The sequence below is a fragment of the Sapajus apella genome, unplaced genomic scaffold (assembly GCF_009761245.1).
Source record: "Sapajus apella isolate SASKATOON/1434 unplaced genomic scaffold, GSC_monkey_1.0 scaffold29, whole genome shotgun sequence".
In the NCBI taxonomy this organism is placed as follows: domain Eukaryota; kingdom Metazoa; phylum Chordata; class Mammalia; order Primates; family Cebidae; genus Sapajus; species Sapajus apella.
Window position 1 is genome coordinate 5,586,635 of NW_022436969.1, and position 19,733 is coordinate 5,606,367.

Sequence of the window (19,733 nt, forward strand, 5' to 3'; positions counted from 1 at the left end):
CTTTCTAAGAAAAGTTAATGAAAAGTTATTTTCATTAACAAAAGGAAGGCATTATACACCTAGCAGTAATGGAAATAAAATAACAGAACAATTATTAAAATTAGTAATTAGCATCTTTAGGATACTGTTTTCTCTAGCTGATTGTGTTGATTGATAGCATTGGTGTCCAAGGATGATGGGTGCAGTAAGAAACAAGAGCGCACGGAGTAAAAGAGGCAAGGTAGCCTGGCTTATAGAAGATTGATGTGTGACTGATCTTATAGGAGGGCAGTGGTGTTTCAGTGGCTGTCTCCTATTTCCTGCAAAAGCTTACAACACTAATGGCACACATCCAGTATGGAGGTAGGAATAAAGACATAAGTACTTTCCAGTTTATAATCATACTGTAGTCAAGAGAAAGTTTCTTGCCAAATCCACATTTAATTCACCAGGACACACTATTTTTAGAACTGCAAAGGTAGTGCCTGTGCAGGTTAGCTAGTTAGGAATTTTGTGACTTTTTATGATGGCACCTCAAATTAGGATTTTGACCTAACTTCCCCGTAAAACATTCAAGCTTAAGGCTAAAGAAGCATTTGAGCTGCAGTACAATTATGGTTAACATGACATTTTGGTTTTGGGTAAGGCCTTCTGAAGTAGTTATATTCTTTTATAAGCTAATTATTATCAATCACTTACGACGTTGTTTAGAATACTATAGAGCTTCTAAAACAATGGTTAAGAATCTCTTCTAACAATGGTTAAGGGAGTTAAGCATAGAAGAAATTGGAAGGCCAGTAACTTGTATTTTCTTTATTTGTTCCTTATAGCATTTAGCCAACCTTTTTATGCACACAAATTTGCATCTTGGCTGTTTCCTATTTCAGTTTTGTTTTTAACGTATATTTCATTATGTAGACTCAGTTTTAGAGCCACTTATGTGCTTGTTGATCTTGGTTGTATCACTTTTCAGTCTCAGGTTTCCTTTTTTAAAAAATTAATTTTTGCTGTTGAGACAGAGTTTCGTTCTTGTCGCCCTGGCTGGGGTACAATGGTGTGATCTTGGCTCACTGCAACCTCTGACTCTTAAGTTCAAGTGATTGTCCTGCCTCAGCCCCCTGAGTAGTTGGGATTACACATGCCTGCCACCATACATGACTAATTTTTGTGTTTATTTAATAGAGACAGGGTTTCACCATGTTGGGTAGGCTGTTCTCAAATTCTTCACCCCAGGTGATCCATCCGCCTTGGCCTCTTAAATTGCTGGGATTGCAGGTATGAGCCACTGTGCCCAGCCTAAAAATATTAATTGATTTTTTAAAAACTAGGTAACACATACCTGTGGGACCAAAATCAAAGGGTATCAAAGGATACCTAGCTGCCACCTCTCCAGACAGTTCCAGAGAGACATTGGTTTCTAGTTGTCCTTCAAGAGATAATTCTCTTGCCAGGCATGGTGGCTCTTGCCTGCAGGATCCCAGCACTTGGGGAGGCTGAGGTGAGTGGATCACTTGAGGTCAGGAGTTTGAAACCAGCCTGACCAACATGGTAAAACCCCACCTCTACTAAAAATACAAAATTAACTGGGCATGGTGATGCACACCTGTGATCCTAGCTACTTGGGAGGCTGAGGCAGGAGAATTGTTCGAACCCAGGACGTGTAGGATCATGCCTTTGCACTGCAGCCTGGGCAGCAAGAGCGAAACTCTGTCTCAAAAAAGAGGTATTTTCTCTGTATAAAATAATGCATTTATATTACCTTTTTCTATTTTCTTTTTTGCTCATCAGCCCCTGGGTACTACATTTCTTTTACCTTTTTTTCCCCTTATTCTTTAAAAAAAAATACAAATGATAGCACACATTAAATAGTATTATGTATATTTTCTTTCTCTCTTAAAGATATATCTTGGAGACAATTATTTTATTCTGTATGTAAATAGATAACTTATTCTTTTTGGTCTCTGTATCACGTTCTGTTTTACAACTTTAATTTATTTGAACATTTATGGTGGAAATGTAGGCTTCAAGTCTTTTGTTATTGTGAATTATACTGCCATGAATTTGCCTGTAAAAAATAAATATGCACATATATATGTTGTGTGTGTGTGACATTACACATGCACTCAAAAACTTGCATATCTATAGCATAAATTCCTGGAACTGTAATTGCTGCATTAAAGGTATATGTATTTTAAAATTTCATAGTTAGTGCCAAATTGCTTTGTATAAAAATAGTAATATCCATCACTTCTGCATTTATGAATTTCACATCCATGGATTGAAAATATTTGGAAAAACAAAACTGTACTGAACATGTACATACTTTTTTTGCTCATAATTCCTTAAACAATGCAGTATAACAACTATTTACATAGCATTTACGTTATGTTAGGTAGTACATACAATGTACGGATTTAAAGTAAATGAGAGGATGTACATAAGTTATATGGAAATACTGTACCATTTTATGTCAGGGACATGAGTGAGCATTTATGGATCTTGGAATCTGTAGATGGCTCTGGAACCAGCCTCCTACAGATATTGAGGGACAACTACTTCCTTTGAATTGTTGTTTGTCTTCCTTAAGCTTGATCTCACCCTTGATTCCATAAGCTTGATTCCCCACGGAATATAAATAAGATTTATATTCCTTTAACAATGGATGAAAGTGCTTCTTTCTTCATAATACAGTTAGATTAAACTTGATTTTTGAGAATCTGAAAGGTGAACGCTAGGTCTCATAGTTTTAATTTGCCTTCTTATTTTAAGTGAAACAATGTTTTAATATTGATGAATCTTTTTGTGAACTAGGCATTCCGTCATTATGTCCTTTGCCCCTTTTACTCGTGGTGGTGTTTTACTTCATATGTTAAGTAATTAATTTGGTCTGTGATATGTCTTATAAATAACATTTTCTTACCTTTTTATTATTTTTGAGTTTTGTGTCGTGCAGATTTTTAAATTTTATATAGTATAATTTCTCAAGTGTTTTATAGCTCTGGGTTTTCTGGCCTGCTTAAGAAAGTCCTTCCATTATTATTTTTAACATTCTCCTTTTTGAAGTTCTTTTATGGTTTAAGTTTCCTGTTCATCTAGAATTAGTTAGTGGAAGAAGTGAGGCAGTGATCCAACTTGTTTTTTTTCCAAATGGCTCCTGAGTTGTCACAACACCATTTACTAAATTAGTTTTGTATTGCTCACTGATACTTACTAGTTACTCAGCCATGTATTTGGGTCTGTTTTTAGACTCTGTTCTAGTCAATCAATCTGTTAATCTATTCATTATGTTCACAGTTTTGTTTTGTTTTCAGACAGAGTCTTGCTTGTTGCCCAGGCTGAAGTGCCGTGGCGCAAACTTGGCTCACTGCAACCTCCGCCTCCCAGGTTCAAGTGATTCTCCTGCCTCGGCCTCCCAAGTAGCTGGGATTATAGGCACCTGCCACCACACCTGCCTAACTTTTGTATTTTTAGTAAAGATGGGGTTTCACCATCTTGGCCAGGCTGGTCTTGAACTCATGACCTTGTGATCCACTTGCCTTGGCCTCCCAAAGTGCTGGGATTCCAAGCATGAGCCACTGCGCCCAGCCTATGTTCACAGTTAATTACTTCAACCTTATGATATGTTTCGCTGTTTTTTAAAGAAGCCAGTCCTCCCTTCATTTTCAGAGTGCTCATGACTTTTCAAAAACATTCATTTCTTAATCTGTAAAATGGGAATAACTACCTTGCATTATTTACTGTCTTTCCTGTAAACCATTTACCTTGCCATTGATTAATTATTGTTTGGTATTACTATAATAATGCAAAAAAAATACACTTTCCAGGTACTTTTGTATGGACCATCTATTTAATTTTCATATTTTGCTTCTGATCATTTTTCTTCAAAGGGCCTAACCATATGCCTATGCAGGGACCTGGACCCAATCAACTCAATATGACAAACAGTTCCATGAATATGCCTTCAAGTAGCCATGGATCCATGGGAGGTTACAACCATTCCGTGCCATCATCACAGAGCATGCCAGTACAGAATCAGATGACAATGAGTCAAGGGCAGCCAATGGGAAACTATGGTCCCAGACCAAATATGAATATGCAGCCAAACCAAGGTAACTAAGCTTTATGTCCTTCTTGACTAGAATACTGTATTAGCCTTTCAAAGTAAAATGATTATCAAGTTCTTAGCTGATTCATAAAAATGTAAGTTTAAAATGAGTGACAGTCATGCCCACAAAAATGGAATGTTGAGTTTGAAATGACTTTAAATCTTTTTTTATATGTACAAATTAAATTGCTAAATTTAGCTTTTTAAGCTTATTTATTTTTATGTCTTTTGGACAGTTTATTTGAGGTTCTGGGTTGTTGAGAATTGTTTTTTAAAGCTGACCAGTGAAGAACTAAACATTTGGTTTAGAGCTAGAAAGTTGAGAAAATAAACACGTGCCCTACAGTTTAAATGATGTATTAATTTATATGAATTCCCCTTGATTTATATGGATGTTTTCTGATGCTGTGTTTTAGCATTAAAAGGTAATTCTAAAATAATTTGCTATTAGAATGTTCAGTGGGATGCTGTTCTACTACTCTTAGAGTGGTATAAGTCCATTAAAGTTTATTACCAATCTCAGAATGAAATTGTGCTATGTTTCTCTTTTAAGTATTCTGTGAATAATAACTAAAAGCCAGTAAGTGGCGCTCTGTTCTGTTAACTGTCTGTTAAAACATTTGGCATATTTCTAGCTTAACGTTATTTCAGTTACAAAATGTGGTAATTCTGTCTTACAGTTAAGACTGCAAGATAGAGTTAAATGTATTTGGAATAAAATTTTCTAGATTTTGATTGTTAAAAAGCACTAAAATGTACCCAGATAAAAGAATTTAATGTTAATCTGTTGATAATTCCTTATGATGAAATAATATAATTTAAAAATATACGGATTTTAAAAATAATTCTCATGAGATATACTGAAAACAAAAGGAGATAATAGAAAAAGCTCTCGACATCGTAGCTTCACAAAGTGGCACTTGCAACATTTTTTCCCCCCAAAGTTACTTAATGCCTATGGTGGAATTATTTTTTTGTTTTTATTAGGTCAGTTAAGAGTCCAAACAATAGCAAGATCCAGTCAGTGCTAGATCAAAAGGGAGTTAAGGTGTTTCTCTATACGGTTTGCTTCCCAGGAGAGAGAACAGGAAAATTCATGATTCTGGCAGCAACTCCAGTAATGATGGCACACTTCTTAGAAACCTGTGGTTAAGAAAAGGTATAGTGTGCACAAAAAAAATGGATGTTGCTGGAGCAGGGTTTGACATGACATATTAAGATTTGAAGAAGAAAAAAATAATGCATGTAGCAGTGTGTATATTGACTTCTTGGAGAAAAGTACTGAGGTGTTTATAGAAATTTTTTGTTCTTAGGGACCAACTTTAACTTATAAAAATGTCATATTTTGTAAGAATGTGTAGCTCTTTTACTGTAGTACATTAGTTATATCACTTTTTGCCTTGTTCTCATAGTTTATAAATTTCTTGTTTTTTATTTTTAGTTTTTCTATTGTGTTGAAAGAATAGAAACAATGTCTTGATCTGTTGCCCAACCTGGTCCTGAATGCCTGCTTAAGTGATCACCTGCCTTGTCCTTCCATAGTCCTGGGATTAGAGGCATGAGCCATTGCACCTGGTCAGTTTATGAATTTCTTAATAGAAAATAGACCATACAAAAATGACCAGGTATTAATCTGAAGAAATAAAAGACAATTTTCAAAAAGAAAATATGGTGAAAATCATTGAGGAAATTTTCATTGTTTTAAAAAATCTCTTTAGGACAAATAAAAATCTTCATTAAAATTTTGATATTTCAGAGTCAAAAGAACACAAAAGAAGATTACAGTTTCCAAAAAAGAAAGTTACACAGTGTTCTGGCAGCTTCTACTTTTTTAGTCATATGAATTTCTTCAAAAAGCATTTTAATTATGTGTTATCTTTGAATAAAGAAATTGTCCATGATGAGTTTTATTAATGAAGTTTTTTTTTTTCTACTAGATACTAGAGGATGATTGAAGAGTTTTGTTAATGAAGTTTTAATATTCATTTCACTATAAAACATTTTCTTAGCTTTTATAAAAATAAGCTACATACTTTACATTAAAGGTTTTTCTGTTTTTTATTATTATTATTATTATTATTTATTTATTTTTTTTTTTGAGACGGAGTTTCGCTCTTGTTGCCCAGGCTGGAGTGCAATGGCGCGATCTCGGCTCACCGCAAGCTCCGCCTCCTGGGTTCAGGCAATTCTCCTGCCTCAGCCTCCTGAGTAGCTGGGATTACAGGCATGCGCCACCATGCCCAGCTGATTTTTTGTATTTTTAGTAGAGACGGGGTTTCACCATGTTGACCAGGATGGTCTTGATCTCTTGACCTCATGATCCACCCACCTCGGCCTCCCAAAGTGCTGGGATTACAGGCTTGAGCCACCGTGCCCAGCCTATTATTTATTTTTGTTTGTTTTAATTCAGCAACCAAGCTAGTATTATTGCAGAATGTTTTTCTCCGTGCTCTCTTAGAGGGTTCATTGCTTCTAGGTGAAGCACAATTTTTTTTTTTTTTTTGAGATGGAGTGTCACTCTGTCACCCAGGCTGGATTGCAGTGGTGCGATCTTGGCTCACTGCAACTTCCACCTCCTGGGTTTAAGCAGTTCTCCTGCCTTAGCCTCCCTAGTATCTGGGATGACAGGAATCTGCCACCATGCCCTGCTAATTTTTGTATTTTAGTAGAGATGGCGTTTTACCACGTTAGCCAGGTTGGTCTCAAGCTCCTGACCTCAAGCTATCCATCTGCCTTGGCCTCCCAAAGTGTTGGGATTTGTAGGCGTGAGTCACCGTGCCCGGCCCAATTTTTATGTTAATCTTGGCAGAATTTTGCTTAGTAGTCAATCCAACATATACTTCTCCATTTTATTTTCACTGTTATCCAGATAAAGTTTATTGATTTATCACTTTGAACCTTAAGAGTTAGACCTGGCTGGGTTCTGGTGCTCTTGCTTGTAACCTCATCACTTTGAGAGGCTGAAATGAGAGGATCACTTGACCCCAGGAGTTGAAGACCAGCCTGGGGAAGATGGCAAGACTCCCATTTCTGCAAAAAGAAATTTAAAAATTCTGGACATGGTAGCTTGTGCCTATAGTCCCAGTTACTCAGGAGGCTGAGGCAGGAGGTTCACTTGAACACAGGACTTAATGGCTACACTAAGCTTTGATGGTGTCACTGCATTACAGCTTGGGTGGTTCAAAGTAAAACCATCTTCCTACATAAGCTTATTTGCATATAGAGCGGTAAACGCCACTAGAATTCAACAAGCTCTTAAAAAGCAGGAAATGTGTCTGTTTTGTTCACTGCTGTATCCCAAGTGCCTAGAAAAATGTCTGAGGATGGGCACATAAAATCTTATTTCTTCAGTAAAAATTAAGTGTTATATGATTACCTGTCTGAAAGATGTTTATTTAATAAAGCAAGAAGTACATTCAGTAGAGTATGAAAAGGCAAGTTATATAGAAAGGATTTCTGAAGATGGCCAACAGTTATATTGGACAGATAGGTGTGTATTTTTCATTCCCAGCCATTAGTATTTATAGCTTTCCACATTTAACAGAATTTTAATAATCATATATTCAAATATAAAGAATTTTACAAATGGTAGTGTTTTTGTTAAAGAATATATTTTATAAGTTCCATGTGTGTAATTCTCTAGATTTGGATTTGTCTTGGCACTGTAGCTTACTGTATGTGGGACCTTTGACTAAATTACTTAATTTCTCTAAGTAAGATTAAGTGAAATGATGCCTGTACATATCCTAACTTGGTAATTATTTGAATAATTTTTATAAAATCAGTTGGTGAGAATAATCAAGCTTTTTAAAAAAAGTGAACACTAAAAATTTGAGATTGATTTATCAGCTATTCTCTTATTTTAGCCATAGCATCTAATTTATTTCTGGTTTCTGTTTTAATAGTATTAAGAAAGTGTTGATTCATGTGGCTAAGTTGCAAATGACAATATCTTTTTTTTTTTGAGATGGAGTCTCCCTCTGTTGCCAGGCTGGAGTGCAGTGGCACCATCTCAGCTCACTGCAGCTCTGCTTCCTGGGTTTAAGCGATTCTCCTGCCTCAGCCTCCCGAGTAACTGGGACTGCGGGCACATGCCACCATTCCCAGCTAATTTCTGTGTTTTTAGTAGAAACAGGGTTTCACCGTGTTGGCCAGGATGATCTCAATCTCTTGACCTAGTGATCTACCTGCCTTGACCTCCCAAAGTGCAGGGATTACAGGTGTGAGCCACTGTTAACTGGCAATTGACAATATCTTTAAAACACTGTGCTTTCTGTCAGTGTACGCTTCGGTTAGACTGATCCAGAGGCTTAACGTGATTATAGGAGGACATTTTCTTTTAGTACCTAAACTGTTCACATTCATTATGTAAGTATGAAGGACAAAGAGTATGTGTTATCACAGTTGAGAGTGTTTTATTATCTTACTACTATGCAATACAATTAAGAGATAGACCAAAAGAAGGTTCTTGAGATAAGTCTAGCACGTTTTTTCATATGTATTTTTACATGGTAGTTTATTTCCTTGTACCTCTGCTATTGGTATATAGAGATGTATCTCATTTTTTAAATGACAGTATTGTTTATATGGATGTACTATAATACAACAAAGCCATATTCACTTTTGATAGGTGTTTCTAGTCTTTTACTGTTACAAATCCTTCTGGAACAAATGTCTTTGTACCTGTGTCTTTGATTCCTTGTACAAGACAGTAAGCTGTAGTAAAGAAAGTAATTTTTGTAGGGTAAATTCTAGAAATAGAAGTGTTAAGATAAAATATATGAATACTGAAAATATTTGAGAAACATTGCCAAATTGTTTTCAGAAAAAGGTTAAATGAGGTCACATTCACATTCCTACAGTGTATAAAAATGATTATTTTACTGCATACCCAGTGACATTCAATCTTCCTAATCTTTGCTGTATGGGGAAAAATATAAACTCAATTTGTATTTCTTCAATTATTGGTGAAGTTGCATCACTTTGTATGTTTATTTGCTATTTGCATGTTTGTATGTTTTCTATGAATTGCCTGTTCATGTTATATATTCTGTGGTTTGTCTGTTATTGAGGGAGTTGTTTATAGATTATCTGTTTACTTTATGTGAATTTCACATGTGAAAACATTTTGTTAGTTTTAAGAGTTAGGAATTTAACTTTTTTAAAAATTGTTTTAGTGGTAGGATTCTGAAATGGTAATATTAATGAAAAAATGTAATTATTTCCCAGTTATATCAGAACTTCGGCCCAACATTTGCTAAATTATGGTATTGATAGATTAATTACTGTAAATAGTTCAGAAGGTTCAGCATGCTTTTTAGAATATTAAAAGGCCTGAGAAGTTCTATAGTAAAGAAACTGATTTGATTTCAATTAACCTGAGTATGTTACCATGAAAGTCTTCTTTTCTTTCAATTTTTGGCATATTGCTTATCAAAAATAAGATTTAATATTCAGTGAGTACCTGTTAGTGCCAGGCAGTATATCAAAATGCTTTGCATATCTTTAATTCTCACATCCTTGAGGTGTAGTGGGTACTATTATTATCATTTTATGCATGAAGAAACAATCCTATAGAAACACAGGCAGGCCTTGCTGTATGCGATTTCAGTATGCATGAATTTCAATTACCACAGTTAAGTTAAATAACACCTCTTCCCTCAACACAACCATTCGAATTTCAGTTACCATGGTACATTAAGAGTAATTGTATAAAGTACGAACTTAGCTGCCATCTCTTAAGTCTGCAAATTACCGCATAAATAACAGATGCCTGTTGTGATAAGTGATGGATGTTACTTTTAGATTCTGTCGGTGATTGGTCACTGTGCATCTGTCAGTTAGTTCATGCACATACAGCAAAGCTTGTTGTTGTGTTACTTCCTTGGCTCCCAGCAGTAAACCTATATGACATTTTACAAACCTGGATAATTGAAAGAGGGACTTGGCCAACAAAGATAAAAGTGCACCAACAAAATGAAAAATGATAATGCTGGAAATGAAATCCAAATTCATTGTAAATGGAGTTACTGAAGAAATTGCTGACCGTGGGAATGTTGACACTGCTGCCATTTGAGAATCTAGATATGCACTGCAGGTGCTTAATGAAGGTGAACTCATTGGTATAAATGAGAAAAGTAGTTGTGATAAAAAGGATGAAGATGTCCCAGACGAAGCAAGACTGGCAAAATATTTCACATTAAAGAAATTCTTGGAGATATTTTACAACATTGAAAGTACAGGTTAAAATGTTGGATGCTGATCCAAACTTAGAAAGGAGTATGGCAATTTGCTAAGCCGTGGAAAAGAGACTCACTCTAAATCGTCATATATACCATTAGGAAAAGGGAACCACTTTTCAAATTACTCTTGATAGGATTTTTACAGAGACGTGAAACACTTTAATTCTCAATGTCTCTTTTTTTTTTTTTCTTGAGACAAAGTGTTGGTCTTGTTTTATTGCTCAGGCTGGAGTGCAGTGGTACAGTCTTGGCTTACTGCAACCTCTGCCTCCCAGGTTCAAATGTTTTGATTCTCCTGCCTCAGCTTTCCAAATAGCTGGGATTAAGAGGCACATGCCAGCATGTCCAGCAAGTTTTTGTATTTTTAGTAGAGATGGGGTTTTACTGTGTTGCGCAGGCTGGTCTTGAACTTCTGACCTCAAGTGATTCGCCCACGTCAGCCTCCCAAAGCACTGAGATTACAGGTGTGAGCCACTGTACCTGGCCAATTCTCAATGTTTTTAGTGTTTAAAATTAAGGTGAATTAAATAATTCATTTTTTTTCCCTACTGATTATTAAGATCATTTTGCATGATTTTAGCTTTCATGGTCATTGATATGGTCTGATATAACTATGCAAAGGGACAACTGTGAGGTTTTATAGACACTTTGAGAAATGATACTAAGTTTCTAATTACATAAATGTTATAAGGTTAAAAGCTCCCCATTTATCTTAAAGACTCAGATACAAATATATCAGATAATGATAAGTGTTATGAACAGAAATATGCAAAGGGGAAAAAGAAAAATGAGGATGCATGCCATTTTAGGGTAGTGAGCAGATACCTAGAAAAAGAGTGTTGCACAGGCAAATGGAATGGCAAGTATGCACTGGAGCATACATGATGTGTTTGAGGTATAGCAAGGAGACCTGTCAAACTGGAGCTGAGTGAGTGAGTGAAGGCGGGACATCATAAGAAATAAGGTCCAAGAGATAGTTGAAATCTAGGCCTTGAGAGTCTTTGTACTATAGTCCATATGGATTTTAGATTTTATTCTGTGGAAGGAAATATACTGCTGGAAAATTTTGAGCACTGAAATAACATGATCTGAATATATGGTTCTTGTTTTTAAAAATATGCCTTTGTCAGATATATAGAAAATAGGCTACAATTGGGCAAGGGTGAAATAGGAGATCTGCTAAAATGCTCTTGTTGTATTTAAGTAAGAGATGATGGTGGCTTTAAATAGTATGATAGCTATGGAGGTAATCAGAAGTAGTTAGTTTTGGGATATTTACCATATATTTTGATGGTAGAGTGGATTTGCTCATAGATGTGGAGGACAAATGCAAAGTTTGTATTGTCCTCTCCTTGAACAGTCAAAATATGTTGCACTTCTTTCACAGATGTGTGATTATATGCACAGGGTATATTGCTGACCAGGGGAGTTTCCCTGAGCCTCAGTGTTCACAGTTTTTATTGGATCTGCATTATGTAGATTTGATTGATCACTTGCCCATGTGATTGATCTCAGTCTCCAATCTCGATCCCTTATCCCCTGCGTGACCCAGAACTCCCCTCATCCAGGATGAGGAGCTACAGGAAATCCCAATTTAGTAAATTTACTAAACTTTTCTGATCTTAGTAATCTGTAAATTTTTCTGATTATTAAAATAATGTTAAATTTGAAAAATCTTGGCCCTGTGTGGTGGCTCGTACCTGTAATCCCAGCACCTTGGGAGGGTGAGATGGGTGGATCACCTGAGGTCAGGAGTTTGAAATCAACCTGGCCAACATAGTGAAAGCCCATCTCTATTAAAAGTACAAAAATTAGTTGGACGTGGTGGTGTGTGCCTGCAGTCCCAGCTTCTTGGGAAGCTGAGGCAGGAGAATTGCTTGAATCTGGGAGGTGGAGGTTGCAGTTAGCTGAGATTGTACCACTGTACCCCACCCTGGGTGACAGAGGGAGACTCTGTATCAAGAAAAAAAAATTGAAAAAGTATAAAAAGCATAAAGCATAAAATGAAACCACTCTTCCCTATATTTTAAATTATTAGGCAAATCCACTTAAGTATAGTAACCCGTACTTAGAATCCTTTAAGCAGTACTAATAATTACATAATTAAAAAAATATATATATGTGTTTGATTGTTTTTCTTTGGAGTCTGAGGTCTGTGAGATCAAGAACTGTGTCTTGTTCTGTTCACTGCTTCTCCTGTTTGTTGACTGTTAGCTAGATGTATATTATCTTGCTATACCAATGTTCCCCGAGGGACAAACTTGCCCACAGTTGAGAATAACAAGCTTGATGAAATGGTTAGTGTGAATAACTGCGTGTGAAGATGGTCTGTGTCACCAAAGAAACAAACTTGACAATAACAAAATTGTTTGGTATTATTTTTAATACCTTTTAAAACTTCTATGATCTGTTTCTAAAGTTTTAATGTTATGAAAGATTTTAATCTCTTAATGAGCTGTTATTCTCTTTACTGTCTAGAATCATGGTTCCATTTTTTCATTGTTTGCTGGGAAACTCAGCTAAATTTGTGCTTGGCTGCAGTGACCTTACTGAGTTGGGATAGTCATCCTACATTTTATTCCTTGATCTCTTGTTCTTTCATCCTTGATAATGTATTTAAATAGCTTATTAACTTCTTAAAATTCTTGATGTGGACAGGTGTATAATTTAGGTAAGTAAAGAATTCTATTCATTTAAAATGCAGCTGTTTAAGCATATAGTAAGCTAATTGAGTTTGTTGGAATACAGGGATTCTTGCAAATAAATATTAGCAATACCTCCGAATAAGAGCTATAAATGGGTTAGTTTGAGATTAAATGGTTAAGGAACAAATAGTAAAATATGAATAATAAATGATGAAATATGTATGTGGAAAATAAGTCTGAGCAGGGTATTATCTATGGAGTTGCTTATAAAATGCAGGTGGAGTGAAGCAATTTCTTGTAAGATTTTCATATTATGGTGATAGAGGTGTATTATACAGAGCTGTTTTCTTGGGAGATAGTGGCATGGGAAAAGTATGATTTGAATTTGGAGAGGAAATACACATAGTGAATAAGAGCATGGGCTTTGGACCCTTTAGTAGCTTTGTGACTTTAGAGCCTTTCGTAACAGTACAGCTTTGGGTAAGATCCTTAATGTTTGTGAGCCTTAAGTGTTGTTGTCTGTGAAATGAATTTGATAATACTACCTGTTTCATAGGACTTTGGGGAAGATAAATAATACAGGTAAAGCTATTAGCTTAGTGCCTGGCTTATAGTAAGAGTTCATTAAATGTTATCTATCATTTTAAACCATATTATTTAAAATAATTCCTTAGATTCATGATACAATTTTTATAAAATTTTATTGTATTGGTTTACATCTGAAGATGTGAAATACGTGCGTATATGTGTAAATGTTCTATGTATATAGAATATTTGTAAAATTGTATCATTCAGAATTCTTGACAGATTAAAACAATGTTTTCTTTATAGTTGAGTCTTTAAAAATTGTTCTTTTCAGTCTACCTAATTCAGACATGACAGTACTCATTACATCTCCATATCACCATGGCTCCTAGCCTGGGGCATTGTACATAATAGGTACTCAAAAAATTTGATCCTTGACTTACTCAAAAAAAAAAATTTTTTTTTTGACCACTGACTTAAGATAAAATTAAGTATTAACCATCTCATTGGAGCAAAGAATTCCAATATTATAAAATATGGTAATTTGGTAGGACCTTACATGTGTTTAAAATAAGGATGTTGTTTTCATAGAATACTTGTTAGAATATAGAACTCAAAATGGGAAGATATAATGTGCTAATGATGAGTATATGTTACATGTCCTTGCAAAACACTTGGCAAAAATATATTCTAGGTAATTAAAACATCAGTAGGGTCTTTGCATATGTATTATCACACTTTGTAGTGCATCTTAACATCAAAATAATTCATGTAAAAGCTGAAGAATAACCTTAAAGCCTGTAGTAATGTGTGATCCATTGTTTGCAGAAAATGGTTATAAAAGACCATTTTATAATGTTGTTTCACTCTGCAGTACAAATTTTTAGAACATATTTTAGGGTAATCTTTTGAGTTTACTTCTCTTAGCTTCATTAGTATCTCAAGAGATAATATACATTGCCAGTGTAGCATATTTCATTATCTAAAAAGGAAAATAGTATACTTCCTAAACAATTCTAAGTCATAAAGTCATAATTCTCTTTTTTTCTTTAATGGATAAGGTTTCAAGGAAAATGGCAAATCGTACTGTGGTTTAGCAGTATTAGCTGACTCCATTCTCTCTGGTTTTAGGCTTAATCCTGAATGATGTTGGGATCCTTTGAGGGAGAGAAGTGGCAGAGTAAAAGAAGGGTAGTAATTGAGCTCTTTGGGATTGGAACTGCTGACAGTCCCAAAAGATAAAGCACAAATGGCATGGTCTTTCCTATCTAGGGCTTAAGCAACAATTACTTTGCTCTTCTTTAGAGCAAGGTTTAGTGTTTTGTTATTATGTATCTTTTTGGATTTTTTTTTCTTTTGGCTACTTAGGTTTTGCTTTCTTGTTAATTTTGGTTCTAATAAAAATTATAGGTTTTAGTTATATAGTTACCTTCTGTTAAGACAAGAGGTATTTAGACAGTGTTGGAGAAGAAAAGGCAAAACCTTCATTTACTGAAAATGAATTACGTTAAGTGTCCAATCAGGTTACCTATTAAATTATGAATGTTAGTGTTTAATAGTTCAGTATACACAACATATATTTGAAAGTTGTAACTGCTATTAAACCTAGTTAGTGTTTTGGAACTTATTTTATTGCAAAATTTGCTTCTGAACTACAGAATTTGGTGTTTTTGTTTGTTTGTTTTTATTTTGAGCCAGAGAGTTTTACTCTTATCAGCCAAGCCAGAGTGCAATGATGTGATCTCAGCTCACTACAACCTCTGCCTCCTGGGTTCAAGCGATTTTCCTGCCTCAGCCTCCCAGATAGCTGGGATTACAGGCATGCACCATCATGCCTGGCTAATTTTTGTATTTTTAGTAGAGACGGGGTTTCACCATGTTGGTCAGGCTGGTCTCAAACTCCTGACCTGAGGTGATCCATCCACCTTGGCTTCTCAAAGTCCTTTACAGGTGTTAGTCACCGTTCCTGGCGTACAGAATTTGTTACAGCTTATTTTTAAATGAGGCAATAAAAAATAGAGCAAACATACGCTTCAAAATCGAATTTGAGGTTTGTCTTATTCTTAGTTTGTATCTATGAGCTGTGTAATCTTGATTTTTAGATTCCTCGGCTAAAAATTGAGAATTAGGGTTCTTACCTCTGATAGTTGTTAGGAGTTTATACGAAATGACGGTGAAAGCGTGTAATTGGCAGTGCAGAGTACATTTGATAATAAGTTCTCTTTGCCTCTACTTTCACCCAGCCACTTTGTCTCTACTAAGAGTGTATTTTCCTTGTTGAAAAAAAGGTCCCAGAGTTTTTGAGAGGCTTACATTCACATTTATAATAATAAAATTGGAGAGAAGGGCGAAAAGAACAAAGCACAGAAGGTAAATAGGAGAAAAACAGCTCTGATAAAGAACTCCCTCAGATAAAACATTTCTTCAGATTGGAAATGTGAAGTCTTACTGCTTACATCATTGCTGCTGTTATAGGTCAGTAATATGTTTCAAGAGGTGGACTTGTTTTGGTTTTAATTATTTAAGTAATTAGATAGTGAACTTTTGGCTTATTTGAGAAGTTTGGCCTGTGAAATCTTTCTAGGCTCTCAAGTATCTCACCTTTTGTACTTAAATTTTCTCCAAGTCAACGCAAGGAGGAGTATGTAACTTATAAGCAGCAAATTGGGAAAGGACTCATCCATACTTCTGAGACAGTAATGTTGATAATGGCAAAATGATGAGTTCCCCATACCATAACTTGGCCCAGTAAACCTCTAAGAAGCTGCTTTGTTAGATGGCAACGTGGGACTTTATGGCCATTGGTAATTGTTTTGTGTGATATATTTTTACTGTTGCCAGTGTGGTACAATATCAGTGGTAGTTTGGCTACCTCAGTATTGCTCACTTTGGAAACTCTGTAGTTCAGATTTCTTAGCCTACTCTGTAGTTCAGATTTCTTAGCCTACAGCTTGTTTCATGTCTCTGTTTAGGTATTTTTAGGGGTTTGAGAGTCTTTATGTAATGTATGTGTCTTTTAACATATTAAGCACTATAGCCATTTGATTTCAAGGAGATCTTTTTAGGTTATAAATCTTGTAGTTGCAAACGGGAAAGAAGACTCTTTAAGATTTTATCCTAAAATTAAAGCTTATGAAATTCTACTGATAGAATTCTGCTCTTTAAGATTTTGTCCTAAAATTAAAGCTCGTGAAATTCTGTTAAGTGTTTGTATGGTTTACCTGTCTACCATTGTATAATGAGTGAGTATAGAAAAAGAGAACAAAGTAAAAATCTAGAGATTTGGTTTCCTTCCCTTGGTTTGACCACTGATTTGCTGTGTGATTTTTGTAAAGTTAATTTTGGTGTATTTTTCAGTGTAGCATAATGCTGATGATACCTTCTCAAGAAAGATGGTATAGATAAATATTAGATAGTATGTAATGGAAAATACATTCAGGGTGTTCATATATTGTATCCATTTTGTTTTAAAAAATGACTAAGAATCATCTTCCAGGCCAGGCACGGTGGCTCACGCCGACGCGGGTGAATCCCGAGGTCAAGAGATCGAGACCATCCTGGCCAACATGGTGAAACCCCATCTCTACTAAAAAAATAGAAAAGTTAGCTGAGCATGGTGGCGCACACCTGTAGTCCCAGCTACTTGGGAGGCTGAGGCAGGAGAATTGCTTGAACCAGGGTGCCAGAGGTTGCAGTGAGCCGAGATCACGCCACTGCACTCCAGCCTGGCTCAAAAAAAAAGAATCATCTTCCAGTGGATTTCAAGTTAATCACCATGGATTGGTTATTTTCTTTGTTTGCAGATTATTTTAGGCATATGAGTTTTAATTCAAAAACTAGTTTTTATTATTTGAAATCAGTTTTTACTGCATTTAATTACATATTTTGGGGCCCATATGATAATAAAAGAGTATCTTATTTCTCTTGAGAGGTTAAAGTTATATACAAAAAATTATGTATATAATGTTGTGTCTTGTTTCAGGTCCAATGATGCATCAGCAGCCTCCTTCTCAGCAATATAGTATGCCACAGGGAGGTGGACAGCATTACCAAGGACAGCAGCCACCTATGGGAATGATGGGTCAAGTTAACCAAGGCAATCATATGATGGGTCAGAGACAGATTCCTCCCTATAGACCTCCTCAACAGGGTAAGATTCCATTTGGAAACTTTGCTACCTAATGTAATTGAAAGGCTTTAAATTTTAATGACCTTTTAATCTAGACAAAGTCAGGGCTTTTTGTTCCTTTTTTTTTTTTGTTAATGAAAGGTAGGGTTCTAGTAGGTACAAAGGGGCCACAAAGTAGATTGGAAGTCCTTATACACAGCTTTCTTTTATTTTCTGGGAAAAGGTTACGTCATAAAATTTTATGTCAAACGCTCATTAATTCACAAGAGAAAATACTGTTTTGTTTTTGAAGTTATTAAATATAGAGTCATGAATAAACCCAATTTTACTTAAAAGCACTGTAGCATCAAACTAAAAAGGAAATTAATTTGCTACCAATTTGAACCTATTTTTAAGAAGTTAGCATTTGTTTTTCTGAGTTGGTATTTTTTGATACTGCATGTATGATCTTAACATTGATTTTAGTAAATGTGGTATAGTGAAGCTGCTCTGTGTGTATGTGTATGTGTATGCGTATGTATATGAATAGCTAAAAGTATCTGAAATGCCACATCATGAGAGGGGAATTTATAGCTGAGAAATAATCTTTCATAATATCAAATTAGAAAATCTTTGATAACATAGAGAACACATTATTTGTATCTTGACTGGTTGTATTTTTTCAGGCCCACCACAGCAGTACTCAGGCCAGGAAGACTATTATGGGGACCAATACAGTCATGGTGGACAAGGTCCTCCAGAAGGCATGAACCAGCAATATTACCCTGATGGTAATCTTTCCTGATGTTAACTTTCCCACTTTCTGTCCCTGTCGAATATTAATGTAGGGAGTTATATAAAACATTTTAATGAGGATGAAGGAACTAACAATTTGTTTCTTCTAAATTTAGAAACATTTCAGTACTCTAAAATACCAATGATAGCATTAGTTTATAATCTAATTAAAAGCATATTTTTTGTAGCTATTCCATTAGTACCATCAGGAATCACAATCTGTCATTGGAATCCTTTTATAAAAGAGGATCCTTTTATATTTTTAGGGTTGTTTGATTTCAGCCAAAGCCTATGTTTATTGATTTTCTCTTTTTTAATAAGAGGTTTAAGATAAAATTCACATGCCATAAAGTTTACCCATTAGTTGACTTTTATTCATTGTACAGATACATAGAGAATATAGTTCTTGAGTTATTTTTCCAAGTCTCATCATTTTAATTAATGTTGCATACTTCTTAACAAACTATGGTTTACATTAGTGCTTGTCTTTGAGGAAAATTTGGGACACTAAATTATATCCGTAATGTGGCCATATAGAGATTGAGTAGAATGGGAAAGGCATTTGGAAGTAAGATTTTTAGTTAGGGTTTTTTGTTTTGTTTTTTGTAGATGGTGGCTTGTGGAAAAATTGGTAAGATGCAGTGTACTGTAGGAAAATTTGAACACTAATAATCTAAGCATACAAGTAGGTTTTCACAGTACAGTTTTGTCAGTTTTTCTGTATGCTTGAAAATTTTATAATAGAATGTAGAAGAAAAAATAATTCAAAAATACATTGCAAAATGATGAGTTGTTAAGATTTACCAAAAGATTTATATATATATATATATATATATATATACACACATATATATATGCTCCTTTGATGTAAATATGAATTACTGAACAGAGAAACTAAGAAACTTAAAGCTAAAGTATTAGCAGCCATTGACTAGCAGCCCATGTCAGCTTGCGAGAAAATACAGTTTAGTATATTTGAAAAAAAACCTTACCTGTCATTTTTTGTTAATACATGAAGCATAAAGGTACATTTGTACTTAAGGACATTGGTTTTTACTGCAGAGGCTCTGACTGTACACACAGAGCAAATACTCACCTATTAAATATTACATACAATAAATGTTTATTAGTGATAGTGATTATATGTATGGATAATTCTGGTTAGGAAACTTTATTCTCAGATTTTCTTGCCCTGCATTATTCAGAATGTCGATTTTTTTTTGTTTTCTTTTCACAAACAAAACAAAATAAATGGTATTAAGTTTTTTAATTAAAAGCTTTAGTATGGTTGTAGTAGACTATACATATTTTAAAGAGGTGAAATCTACTTTGTT

The 19,733-nt window shown here is 34.9% G+C and overlaps 1 protein-coding gene across 6 annotated transcripts in view; it reads left to right on the plus strand.

Moving 5' to 3' along the window:
- Window positions 1–19,733, plus strand: part of SS18 (SS18 subunit of BAF chromatin remodeling complex) — a 100,660-nt gene that overhangs the window by 31,483 nt on the left and 49,444 nt on the right. For all 6 annotated transcript variants that reach the window (XM_032293151.1, XM_032293152.1, XM_032293150.1 and 3 more), the window contains 3 exons: window positions 3,867–4,088; window positions 17,479–17,646; window positions 18,291–18,395. In XM_032293151.1, the coding sequence (XP_032149042.1) occupies window positions 3,867–4,088; window positions 17,479–17,646; window positions 18,291–18,395 (495 nt within the window). The remainder of the gene's footprint in view (window positions 1–3,866; window positions 4,089–17,478; window positions 17,647–18,290; window positions 18,396–19,733) is intronic.